The sequence below is a fragment of the Eubalaena glacialis genome, chromosome 13 (genome assembly GCF_028564815.1).
Source record: "Eubalaena glacialis isolate mEubGla1 chromosome 13, mEubGla1.1.hap2.+ XY, whole genome shotgun sequence".
NCBI lineage: Eukaryota > Metazoa > Chordata > Mammalia > Artiodactyla > Balaenidae > Eubalaena > Eubalaena glacialis.
The window spans coordinates 74,164,927-74,177,664 of record NC_083728.1 but is presented as its reverse complement, the minus strand read 5'-3'; the positions used below and the strand labels follow the sequence as shown (position 1 = coordinate 74,177,664).

At 52.4% G+C, this 12,738-nt stretch overlaps 2 protein-coding genes across 2 annotated transcripts in view; one reads left to right on the top strand and one right to left on the bottom strand.

Annotated features, from left to right (window-relative positions):
• The window catches only part of ERN2 (endoplasmic reticulum to nucleus signaling 2), a 20,704-nt gene extending 18,269 nt beyond the window's left edge, over positions 1 to 2,435 (top strand). Inside the window, exons 18-22 of the mRNA XM_061210374.1 lie at positions 814 to 961; positions 1,050 to 1,177; positions 1,711 to 1,834; positions 1,916 to 1,983; positions 2,066 to 2,435. Of these exons, the coding sequence (XP_061066357.1) occupies positions 814 to 961; positions 1,050 to 1,177; positions 1,711 to 1,834; positions 1,916 to 1,983; positions 2,066 to 2,278 (681 nt within the window). The 3' untranslated portion in view covers positions 2,279 to 2,435. The remainder of the gene's footprint in view (positions 1 to 813; positions 962 to 1,049; positions 1,178 to 1,710; positions 1,835 to 1,915; positions 1,984 to 2,065) is intronic.
• Positions 2,429 to 12,738, bottom strand: PLK1 (polo like kinase 1). The gene is made up of 10 exons (XM_061210375.1): positions 12,204 to 12,738; positions 11,342 to 11,510; positions 10,433 to 10,577; positions 9,333 to 9,426; positions 7,776 to 7,995; positions 4,832 to 4,987; positions 3,790 to 3,867; positions 3,434 to 3,588; positions 3,150 to 3,332; positions 2,429 to 2,900 (listed from the first exon to the last, which is right to left on the bottom strand). Exons 1-10 carry the CDS (start codon positions 12,609 to 12,611, stop codon positions 2,694 to 2,696), a joined length of 1,815 nt encoding a protein of 604 aa, XP_061066358.1. The 5' UTR covers positions 12,612 to 12,738; the 3' UTR covers positions 2,429 to 2,693.

Here is a 12,738-nt window from a genome sequence, read left to right as displayed (position 1 = left end):
CCCCACACCCAGTAACTGACCCCCAGTGACTGTAACGTGTGGCCAGCGTGGAGAGCCACCCGGATGTGGAGGGTTCGGGGGAGCATCACATGAGCTGATATAACTGGAGCACAGAGCAGTGTCTGACCCCCGGAGACACTTGAGGTGGAGACCCCAGGATTACAGATTTTTGAGCCGGTGTGTAGGGGAAAGTCATAGGCATGGATGAGAGTAACACGCAAGGACAGTCACCAGGAAAGCCACCCCACCCCTGAAGTTTAGAGAAAGCTAGGATTGGCAACCTGGAGGCCCAAGGACCAAAGCACTGATGTTAGGAGCCTGTGCAGGTTTTGATTTTTTAAATTAGCAGCCAATATTTTAACTTCTGGGAAATTCCACATAAAAGTCTAGATTTCTGGATTCTCTTGGAAAATCAAAGCTCTGCCACCCGAGAAAGTCCCCTGGAGGCAACCAGCTGGAGCTAAGTGCCAGTGGCCATGTGTACACAGGGCCAGCACCAGATCATACAGTCCTCACCGCTGCCTTATTGCCTCATGCGTGCCCAGCTTCACGTGGTTGTGTTGCCCACCAGACCTGGAGGAGTGACACTTGGAAACCTAAACTAGAGGCTCAGTAGGGGCAAAGATTTTGGATGAAAACCGTGGGTCCCTTTCAACAGTGCAGAGGGGAAGGGATCTAGGGCCAAGAGGATGCCTCTTGGGACGCGTCCTTGCATCCCAGTGTCAGCTGCCGTGTCAGCCCAGGGGAGAATGTAGCCCGGCAGACTTTCTGGGGCAGAGACTTCCTCCTTATGCTGGTCCCTCTGGCCCCCAGACCAGCGCAGTGGACATCTTCTCTGCAGGCTGCGTGTTCTACTATGTGCTTTCCAGTGGCAGCCACCCCTTCGGAGAAAGTCTTTATCGCCAGGCAAACATCCTTGCAGGCTCTCCCTGCCTGGCTCACCTGGAGGAAGAGGCCCACGGTGAGGGGGATGTGGGCTGGCAGAGGAGGGAGGAAGCAGGGCAGAGCCTGCGCGGGCCTGAAGCCGTCCCTCCCTCTTGCCCCTACAGACAAGGTCGTTGCCTGGAACCTGGTGGAGGCCATGCTGAGCCCCCTGCCACAGGCTCGGCCCTCTGCTCACCAGGTGCTGGCCCACCCCTTCTTTTGGAGCAGAGCCAAGCAGCTCCAGTTCTTCCAGGTCAGGAGGAAATCTGGGGAGTGGCCCCAGAAAGTCCCAGGTTTGGGTCCTGAGCAACAAGAAAGGGGAAGCCAGATTGGCTGGGGGAAGACTCTTGTCTACCTGTTCTAGGCCGCCCAGCTCCTTATCTCAATCAAGGCAGAGCCCAGACTCCCGAACGCTGCCATCTTGGCACTGCACGGTCTCCTCAGCACCGCTTCCCCAGCCCAGCTGCCCCTTGTGTGAGGCTAGACCCCATTCCTTTCAGCCCTAGTCGTCTCTCCTGCTATACTCGTGCCCAGACAGCCCATTCCACTTGTGTGACCTTGAGCCTCTTGAGCCTGTTCGCTCATCTGTAAAACGGGGACGACAGCACCTCTGTCACCGGTTGGATTAGACCCCGCACAGCACAGAGAAGCCACACTCCATAAGAGGCAATAATACTTAACCCTAAACCGAGCAGCTTTGGCTGCTGCACTGCCCCAGCCATGGGACACTCCTGGCCTGTGGCCTCCGAGCGCGGTCAGGAGGCTCAGGAGCTCTGTGGGTCCTAGGATGTCAGCGACTGGCTGGAGAAGGAGCCTGAGCAGGGGCCCCTGGTGACGGCGCTGGAGGCGGGTGGCTCCGAGGTGGTCCGGGGCGACTGGCACAAGCACATCTCGGTGCCGCTGCAGACAGGTAGAGGCCAGGCTCGGGTGGCCCGGGAGGCCGAGGGGAGCCCAGCGGGGACGGCTGTGCCGACGACCTCCCTGTGCACAGATCTGAAGAGGTTCCGGTCGTATAAGGGGACGTCGGTGCGAGACCTGCTCCGTGCTGTGAGAAACAAGGTGTGTTCCAGGGCTGGGAGGGGCCTGGATGGGGGGAGGCGTGGTCCAGCTAAGGCCGGGCTCCCTGCTCCTACCCCTGCAGAAGCATCACTACAGGGAGCTCCCGGACGAGGTGCGGCGGGCGCTGGGCCCCGTCCCCGACAGCTTCGTCCAGTACTTCACAAACCGCTTCCCACGGCTGCTCCTCCACACGCACCGCGCCATGAGGAGCTGCGCCTCCGAGGGCCTCTTCCTGCCCTACTACCCGCCGGCCTCAGGGGCCCAGGGGCTGAGCCCGGGGGCCGCTGGGAGCTGAGCTGGCCTGGCGTCGAAGAGACCGGCAGCGGCTGGGCCGCCAGGGACACCAGAGCAACAGTGTGGCCGGAGCCCGGGTGCCAGGCACCCCTCGGGGAACACAAGAAGAAAAAGGAAGATTCATATATGTTTAATGTAATATAAAGGCAAGGAAAAGACAGTCCCGAATTCAATAGCAATATTCTGTACAATTCATATGGTGGGGTTGAGAGGGAAGGGGAAGAGGCCTCAGAACCCACACCGGGACATGTACAAAAATAACTTACACAGCAGCCCCACCTGCAGGGATGATGGAGCTTCCGCCCCAGCCCCCAGGGCTGGGGGACACCCCATAAAATAGCACCACGGGATCTAACCAGCGCGGGCCGAGGTGCTGGTGGGGGGAGGAGGGTGCCAGTCCAGGGGGGCGGGGGGGGCTACGAGGAGGCCTTGAGGCGGTTGGTGGCCGAGCGTGAACTCAGCAGCTTGTCCACCATGGTGCGGGCGTAGCGCAGCCGGCTGGCCAGCTCCTTGGAGCAGCCGTACTCCTCCAGGAGGCTCAGGCGGTACGTGCGGAAGTCCCGCTTCTCGTCGATGTAGGTCACGGCAGCCATCAGCGGGCACAGGATGAGTTTGGTGTGGTCCTGTGAGGGCAGGAGGGGAGCGGGTGGACGGACCGGGGGTTACTGGTGATTGAAGCTCCCAGCTGCCTGTGTGTCTCAGCGGGAGTAGAGGGAAGATATCCCAGCCGATGGGGGGGCGGTGGGGGGCATTTCACTCCCTTCTGCTGACGCTGCCAAGGACAGGTCCCGTGCCTCCCACTCCCCACCCAACGCCGTGGGCCGCTGAGAGGCACAGATACCCGGCCCCAACCCTCCACGTCCGCAGCTCACCTGGAAGAAGTTGATCTGCACGCAGCCATTACTGAGGTGCAGAATGATGGCGCTGCGGGTGCGAAACCAGGTACGCAGGTAGGGTAGCCGGGCTAGCTCGTCGCCTTCCCGGGGCGTGATGTTGGCACCCGCCTTCAGCAAGTGTTCGCTCATGTAGTTTCGGAAATACTTGAGGAGGGTGATCTGGTTGGAAAGTGAGGGAGGGCGTCCGGAGTTAGAGCCTGTCCCCTGGCAAAGCCCTCAGTCCCAGCAACAGCGGCCCACGCGGGCCAGCCAGCACTCACCTTCTTTATCAGGGAGTTGGGATGGGAACTCACGGTGAGGTAGGACTCCGTGCCATCACGCTCGATGTACTGCAGGCTGTCGCCGTCGTTGTAGAGGATGAGGCGTGTTGAGTCGTTGAAGAGCACTCCCACGCTGTTGTCACACAGCTGGTACCCTAGCGGTAGGTGGAGGGAGGCCTCAGAAAGGGGCGGTGGGGAGCAGGGGGCCGTTAGGGGCTGGGACTAGGAAGCCTGGGATGGAGACAGGAGAGTGTCGAGAGAAGAGGACGTGGGAGTCAAGAAAGGCAAGAGCCTGTAACAACTCGAAGGGTTGCCAGGCAGCACGTGAGCCACCGCCACAGCTGGGAGAAACCTACCGAGGCCGTACTTGTCCGAATAGTCCACCCACTTGCTGACCCAGAAGATGGGGATGCAGGCGGGATCCTCAGCCTCCTCTGGGACAGAAACAGACAAGATGATCGATCAGCAACCAGCCTCTTCCCCTCTGGTCCACTCAGGCGGCCCACACCAGGGAGCTCGGTCAAGAGGCCTGGAGCCTTCTGCCAGCAACAAGCTTAGACAGGCAGCACTGAAGCAGAAAGGTACAGTGCAGAGCGCCGAGTCCACTCATGCATTCGGCTGACCCATTTATCAAAGGCGCGCTGTGCACCAGACACCGTTACAGGCAGCGAGCAATGACAAAACCCAGCCCTCCCTGAGCTTGCATTCTGGCTCTAGGGATAGAGACCAATCAAAATAAATGTGCACAGAATATGTAAGTTACTTCTATCGTGGTGCAAATCAGAGAGTTTTAAATGATTAAAAAATTGTGAGAAGACAGACAATCCCAGATACGTGAAAATGTTATGTTCTGTGCATGTGACGATCCCTTCCTTTAAATACAATAAACAAATACGGAAACTTTACAATATGTTAGATGAGAAGTGTTGTGGAGAAACAAAGCAAGTAAGAGGAGTGGGGGCAGGGAGATGATCATGGAGGTGACTCTGGCGCAGACACGTGAAGGCAGCGAGTGTGAGCCTTGCAGGGATCTGGAGGAAGTGCGTGCCGGGAGAGCAAAGGCCCTGAGGCTGGAGCACATCTGGGTCTGTTATTTCCACTGTCTTGAAGGCTACAGAGGGATTCCCTGAGCAGAGGAGACAGTGTGCCAATGTATACAGGCGGCACATGGAGGTGCTGGAAGGTGGGGCGCTTGTGGAGACAGAACAGATGAGTCAGAAAAAGAAGGAAGGGGCCTGACCATGGAGGGCCTGGGCCAGTAGGCTAACTTGTTTGCACTGTAATGTACAGGAAATGGGGGAAGTCAAGGTATTACGGAGCCGGGGGCCTGGACAAGCCACCGGCACTCTGGGGCTGACTTCCCTGCCCTCCCCAGACGCCCCGGCCCGCAGTGCCCACCTTGCCTCACCAGCCCCCGCTCTGAGGGCTTGGAGGCGTTGACGCTGTGCAGCTGCTGCAGCATGTCGCCGAGATGGCAGTCGACCGCCTCGCTGGCCTCCCGCACCACTGGCTCCTCTTTTTCCCGGGGACGCTCGGGCATGGGGTTCTCCATGCCTGGAAGGAGATGAGACATAGTCATTAGCTGGGCACAAAGGTTGCAGGTTGGGAGGGCCCGGGATCCCCGGCCACAGCTGGTACTGCCCCCAGAGAAAAGCTCTTTGCGCTGCCACTGCTTTAGGTTAAGTGCCAGGTTATTAGAGCAGCAGCTGCCCTGCTCATGTGACAGCACCTGGTACTCACTCATTGGTACCTCCAGGGCCAGGCCAAGCCCTGTAGGAAGGCTCATGGCCACACACAGCCATAGAGCTTCGGACGCTCAGACCTCTAACCCAATGCTGGGCCCTGCAGGGCACCTCTGGTCACTCAGGGAGACAGCTAGAAGGCACGAGCAGCTTGGAGCTGCCTGGCTTCAATCCAAGAATTAAAAGCATCTTTTGCATCCAGGAAAATGGAAGGGCTCAGTAAATCACAACCCATCAGCAAGATGGATTAAGCAGGCATTTAATGAAAACGTAAGAGATTTTTTCCACCCTAAAATTTGCTTTATGTACTTATATGTGACTGAAATCTGAAAAGATACACACTGAAATTTTAACATCAGTTATATTTGGGTGGTAGAAGCATGGATGATTTTTATTGTCTTTAGGCTTAAACGTTTCTTTCCCCACCAACATGTGCTAGTTCTCCTTGTGTAATATGAAATTCTTAAGATATTTAAAGATATGAATTTTCAACTAAAAAATCTACGCTGTGATAAGGACTTAAGTGTGGAATAATAACATATTTGGGACTTGCTTTAAAAACTCTAGCAAGGGAGTTCCCTGGAGGTCCGGTGGTTAGGACTTGGTGCTTTCACTGCCGGGGCCCGGGTTCAATTCCTGGTAGGGGAAGTAAGATACTGCAAGCCACACAGCTCGGCCAAAAAAAAAAACAAACACGAAAAACAAACAAACAAAGAAACCTCTAGCCAAAAAAAGGGGAAGAAGGTGGAAAAGGTAAAAACAAGTATGGGCAAATGTTGGTAATTATTGAAAACAGATGATGAATAAATGGGGATTTATGTATTCCAAAAAAATTTCACCCTACTTTTGGCTAAGTTTTGAAGAATGCTTTATGTTCAAAAATTAAAACCGAAAGAAAAGAAAAGCAATCCTTAAACAATATTACATTATAGCTCCAAGATTAAATATCCATGAGTCCATACCGACACAAATAACCAAATAAATAAATGGGAGAGAAGTGACAGCTCTTCCTTACAGGAGAACTCCAATTAATGGATGTAGAAGGAACAAGAAAAGGAGAAAAGTCACCATTAGAATACCACAGTAATAATTGCTGCAGGCAAAATCCACCATGGATGCTAAAATCAGTAGGCTAAAGTTTGAGAAGAAATAGAATCCTCTCAAAGTAACTCCTCACAAGGTATTAATTAATCACAAAAGGAAAAACAGTAACTCTGCACTGGAGGTACCACCTTAACCAAGTGATCACCAATCAAAGGAAACAGTAATATAACCAGTGAAAATATCAAAAATTAAAGCCGAAAGAAAAAAGTAATCCTTAAAATAGCAGTATTATAACTGAAACAAATGAACTCATATATTAAATTGGTGCTATATCCACACAGAGAAGTAAAGTATTTCAAGTGGCACTTTTTTTTTTAAGTGAAATATATTCCAAAGACAAATAGAACTGCAAGAAAATAAACATCATTTCATAACATACTTTATAGATGTTGAAAATTCATGTATATAATGTAAGGAAAAAGGGTTTTCAGTGTAAGGAAACAAAATACAAGTATAAAATTAAAGAAGTAAAAATCCTATAATATTATATTTAAATCAGAGACTTATAAATTACCAAAAGAAAATTAAAGTAGTAACTTCACAGTGGAGAAAAAGATTGCTGTAAGAGAAATTTCATCAATGTTAAATTTCCTGAACTTGATAACTGTGTCCTGTGCTGTGGTTATGTAAAAGAATTGTTTTTAGAAAATATACACTGAAGTATTAAGTAGTAAAGGCCAGAATGTGTACAACTTACTATCAGATGGTTTGGGGAAAGAAATTTAGATATATATAATGAGAGAGATAAAGTAAATGTAGAAAAATGTTAATTGGTGGAGAAAAGGGGGAACAAGATACAGGAAGTTTTTGTCTATTCTCACTTTTCATAATTTGAAACAATATCAAAATAAAATGTTCAAAAAGTGTGAATCAGAAACAGCAGCATAAATTCAAGGTCCCCACCCCCTTCCCAATCATGTATTTCCTAATTCTGTTCTCTGAAGAGATCTAGAAACAATGACAACCCAAGCAATGGGATGTGGTTTTGTAAGAAAATGTCCATCCTTTTAAAGAGATGCATACTGAAGTTTATGGGGTAAAATGACAAGGTGTCTGGGATTAACTTCAAAAATACTTCAAAGGAACAAAAAAGGAGTGATGGAGCAAACATGACAAATCTTGATAAGTGTTGAGTCTGGTGGGGATGTGGGGTCTACTGCATTGTGCTCTATGTGTATACCTCAAAAATTTCAACATTTTTTCCCAAAGAACCATGCAAGGTGATACTAGCAATTTTGTTTTAAATACGAATTTGTCAGGCATGGCGTTCAGCCACTCTCTTCTTTTGGGGCATGATGGGTCTGATTCCGCCATGGTAAGGTCTGTCTTTCCTGACAGGGCTGTGGGGAAGGGCATTTTGCCACATGAGGATGGGGACCACGTATTCAAGGACTGGGGCCTGTCCTACCGCACACCTGAGCTATGGGGGCCATCCATTCACACACCTGACGCCTAGGCTCTCTTGGGGTCTGCTGTCTACCCAGACCCCGGTTTACCTTTATTGAGGATGGTGAGAGGCTTCCGGCTGCTGGGGTCCAGGCTACTGGGAGCAATTGAAAACCTGGGTGGAATGGTGAGGCAGGTGATGGGGAGGCGGGCAGGGATATAGCCAGAAGTGAAAAACTCGTCATTGAGCAGCTCCTGAATGGTTGGACGGGCAGTGGGATCTGTCTGAAGCATCTTCTGGATGAGGGAGGCGGCCACGGGGTTGATGTGCTGGAGCAGAGAGGGAGAGACATAAGTAGGATGTGACGGGGGACCCGAGTGCAGAACTGCCGCAAAGAAGCTGCAGCCCCGGCCCCGGCCTCAAATATGCCATGTTCAGCAGCTATAAACATGCCAAGTTTCCACTAGCAGCTTTACTGAGTTGACAAGTGTCAACCTAAGTTGTGAGAATGACAATTTCTCCTTCCTCTTGAGGTCACTTTTTCCCAAAATTTGCTCTTGCATAATTCAAGTTGCTCACCACTAGAGCAGCACTTGAGAACACAGGCTTCGAAGTCATAATGACCTGGTTTAAGTCCCAGTTCTGTCCCTTAATACTGGCTGTGACAACTAACCCAACTTTCTGGGCCTTTGTAAATTCATCTATAAAATGGGGACACAGCACCAAGCTTGGTGCCCTGGTGAGGAGATCCAAACCCAGTGCAGGTCAAATGCACACTAATATTCTAGCATCAACTATGCACTTACTATGCGCCAGCAAAATATTCTAAGCACTTCATATATATTAACTCATTTAACCCTCACAGAAACACCCAGGGGGTGAAGATCTCTATCACCATCCCTCTTTTGCAGATGGGGAAACTGAGGCACAGAGAGGTTAAGTGCCTAAGAACACACCTCTAGTGAATGGTAGAGCCAGCACCCACATGGGGGCATAGTCAGCTGCAACACCCACACTCGGAACCACTCTGCTCTGTCCAATAGTGACCCCTTATGACAGATTCAGTCCATCTGTCCTTATGGAGACAGGGCTCTTGGCTTCACACAAGGCAAAGACACCAAACTGGAAAGCAGCCGTATGCCAGGCTGCTGCAGGCTATCCCTCTCAATGCACTCATGCTGGTGGTTGCAAAGCACAGCGGTTCGCAATTCTGTGAGCGCTTATTGTATGCAAGGTGCTCTGGGGTAGGGACTCCATTTTATAGACGGGAAACTGCAGCTCAGAAGATTCAGGCCATTGGTCTATTGTGATCTGGCTGCTAAGTGGCAGAGCCCATCTGAATCAAGACAGTCCACTTCCAAGGCTTAAGCAGCACGTCTCTGTCTGCCTTCTACTTCCTTTCTGCTCTCTTTGTTTTACACATCTTTTGGTTTATCTGCCCAACCTTTGAGAACATACAAACTATATTCCCCAAGAAAAAATTCTTTTGTGCACATACGTCAGGTTTTGTATGCAATTTCAGACAAGGACCCTCTAAACCTCTTATGGCTACCCTAGGGGTAGGATTGACCCACCTCTGTCCCCGGGATATGGCTGGGCTCAGTAAATAGCTTTGGGGGGGAAAAATAAAATAAAATAAATGTAAACTTAAAGTGTTTTTAGTCACCTTGGGAATACTGTACTCATTCTTCTTGATCCGGAGGTAGGTCTCTTTTAGGCAAGAGGTCTCAAAAGGTGGTTTGCCCACTAACAAGGTATACCTGTAAGCACAAGGAGGGATTTGGCTCAAGGCTCCTAACCAAAACCCAGATTCCGCAGGAATCCTCTCAGGGCCAGAAAGGAAGTCAGACACCTTCTGGGCATTCACTATGACTCTGGGGTCCCGGAGGACAGTCCGCAAGTCCACTGAACAGCCCCGGGAGCCAGGACACTGGTAGGGAGGAGTCCTCAGTAGAATACAGGTGATGAGACTCGGTTCTCATGGGCCAGTGATTTTTCTGCTATAGCCTGCACTATAGCAGGGCTCCAGAGGCTGCCAGCCAACACAAAACAGGTCAAAGCCAGTGGGCTACCTGCTCCTACAGAGGCAGCTCTTAAGTACAGAGCTAAGTAATAGCTCTGTACTTAAGGCTGCAAGTTTTCATTTGAAAAAGTTCCACTGCAAAGAAGTAGGAAAGCCATTGCAACAACTCATTTCTAACTCTCCAGTACCAGGGCGACCATGAAAGGGGTGACACCTGAACAGGCCCAACTCTCTGCCTACCACCCACCCACCTCTGATGGCCTTGATCCAGACAGACCACAGGACCTCCTCCTGCCAGCTATAACTCCTGGCCTAACTCCTCCCACCCATTGCTGCTTTCTAGATCAGTGGTGCTAATACTTTATTGTGCATGGAAAAGCTCAAGGGTCTTAAAATCCAGATTCTGATCCAGTCAGCCTGGGTCCTGAGATTCTGTGTTTCTAACAAGTTCCTAGGTGATGATGATGCTGGTCTGCCATACTTTGAATAGCAAGGTACTAGAGCAAGTTTGTGGAGACCTTCCCTCCCCCATTCCCCAGACCCATGGCCCAGGCTGCAGGAATCCTACAGGATACACCAGTGAGAAGAAAAGATATGGAAATGAGGCTTCCTTTTGGATCAGTCTGTCCTCTGGAGCAGCCTTTCCAAAGGCAGAGAGGTCTACAGGATAAGGTCTGCCAGGTGAGATATCCAAAAAGGCCTCTGCTGAGGCTGGGTGGGTCCTGAGACAACTCCCAACTTACATGATGCACCCAATGGACCACACGTCCACCTCGAAACTGTGCCCTTTCTTGCTCAGCACCTCAGGAGCTATGTAATTAGGAGTCCCGCACAGGGTCTTCTTCCGTTCCCCGTCATACTCGACTTTGGTTGCCAGTCCAAAATCCCCTGGGACAGAGGGAGGAAGAGGGGGGACTCAGATGCTAGCCTCTGTCATCCGTCAATGCGGACAGCTGGTTCAGGTATAACCATCAAGAACCAGGGTCGTTTGATCCCTCAAGCCTCTAGTTTTTGCGTGCAGCAAGGCTTGCCCAGGAATCCTCCCACCATGCTGGCCCCAGGGAGGGGCCTCCCAGAGACCCTCCTCACCCCCTCCCTTAGAAAGGGGGCTTTGATTCTAAAAGGGAACTGGTAGGGATAGCAAAAGTCACATGCCTTCAGGGATTAAGCAGGTAAATGTCAAGATGGCTACTTGGCAAGTTTGTGAGGAAGTGATAGGGAGGGGTGGGGACTGTGGCAAAGCAGAGGGCACCTAAAGGGAACAGCTGCTTTTCAGTCCAGCAAAGAGCTGCCCCTGTACTGCTGGAGCAGCCAACTGTTTAAAAGGAGCCCCGAATTCAAAATCAAGCCTCCCGATTTAAAAAAGTGAAAACTAATTCAAATCCTTTCTTTTTTTAAAAAAATAATACTGTATAGGAGAGCACACACACCCAAAAATGCATCTGCAGGCAAGACGCTGGCTTTTGGCTCTTTGTTCTAAATTTCTGTACTAAAGAGAGGCTTCTAGAGGCAATCAACAGCCCAGACTTCCTACCATCCTCTTCCTCCCTCCCTTGTCTCCTTCCGACTTCCTCTCTCCCTCCCTCTCTCCCAGCTCCTCCTCATTCCCATTTAGCGTAGTGTCAAGTGCCCCTGCAGCCCCAGCTCCTCACCTATTTTCACCTCCAGATCCTCGTTCAGGAAGAGGTTGCCCAGCTTAAGATCTCTGTGAATAACGCGGTTTCGATGCAGGTACTGGCAGCCGAGGACGATCTGCCGCAGATAGTAGCGGGCCTCGGGCTCGGTGAGTGCTTTCCTCCGCTTGTGCAGCTCCAGGAGAGACTGGGCGGGGGAGGGAAGGAGGAGTGGGGAGTGGGTACTCAAGCCCAAGGCAGGGAGGGGGTGTCATTAGGTGAAGGCAGTCCAGGACCCTACCGCCCATTCCTTCTCCAGGACAACTACGATGTAGACTCTCCCCTAAGCCAGGCCACAACCGTTCATAGCACCCCCTCTCCCACCAGCTTCCTCCCAAGTCCCTTACGTGGGACCCCTGTCTCAGCCCACTCCGGAAGCTCAGAGTCCCCAGTATCCCTGCCCCGGGCCTCTTCGCAGCAGCAGATCCCTTTCCTGACCCCTCTCCTTCCCGAAGCTACTAAGTCTGGCTCCAACTACCTTCTGCCTGACCCAACCCCACTCCGGAAGGTCCGGGTCCATAGCACCCCCTACCTAGCAACTCCGGAAGCCCTGGCGTCCATTAGCAGAGTTATCCCGCGATCCGCACCTCCCCCACTCAGCCCAACTCTTAGCGTCCGGGAGCCGCCTTCCCTAGAGGCAACCTGACCCGGGCTCCACTTAACCGGCCCCAAGTGCCAAGCACCTCTTTCCCTGAGACCTCTCCATCCCCAGCTCGAGGTTCCCAGCACCTCCTCCCCAGCAGCTCCGAGCCCCGGGGCGCTCCTTCCCCAGCAGCTCCGGGTGCGGGCGCCCCAACCCCGGTCCCCAGGGCAGCTCCAGTCCCCCAGCAGCGACACTCACCCTCCGGCGGCAGAGCTCCAACACCACGAACACAAAGTCGTTGTCCTCGAAAAAGCCGTGGAAGCCGACGACGTGCTGGTGAGCGAGGCTGCGGTGAATGGATATCTCCATGGACATCTTCTCCTTCTGGTGCGGTTTGAGCAACAGCGACTTAGGCACGATCTTGCCCGCAAACACCTCCTTAGTGTCCGCGTCCGAGATCTCGAAGCACTTGGCAAAGCCGCCCTTTCCCAGAAAGCGGCCCCGCAGATAGCGCCGCCGGCTGCGCGGGTCCACTAGGACCTCCGGGATCTCTTTCGCCGGCGGGGCAGCCGCCGGGGCCCCGGGAGCGGCAACTCCAGGGACCCCGACTTTCCCTGGATCGGCTGGTGCCCGCGCCAGCTTCCCTGCAGTTGCCGCCGCACTCATGTTCCCGGAGTTGCTCAGCGGACCTAGCAAGGTCTGGGCAGAGGCTTGGCACGGCTCAGCTCCTCCTCGAATTCAAACGCGGCGCCGGGAACGTTACAAAAGCCTACGCGCTACTGATTGGCCGCGG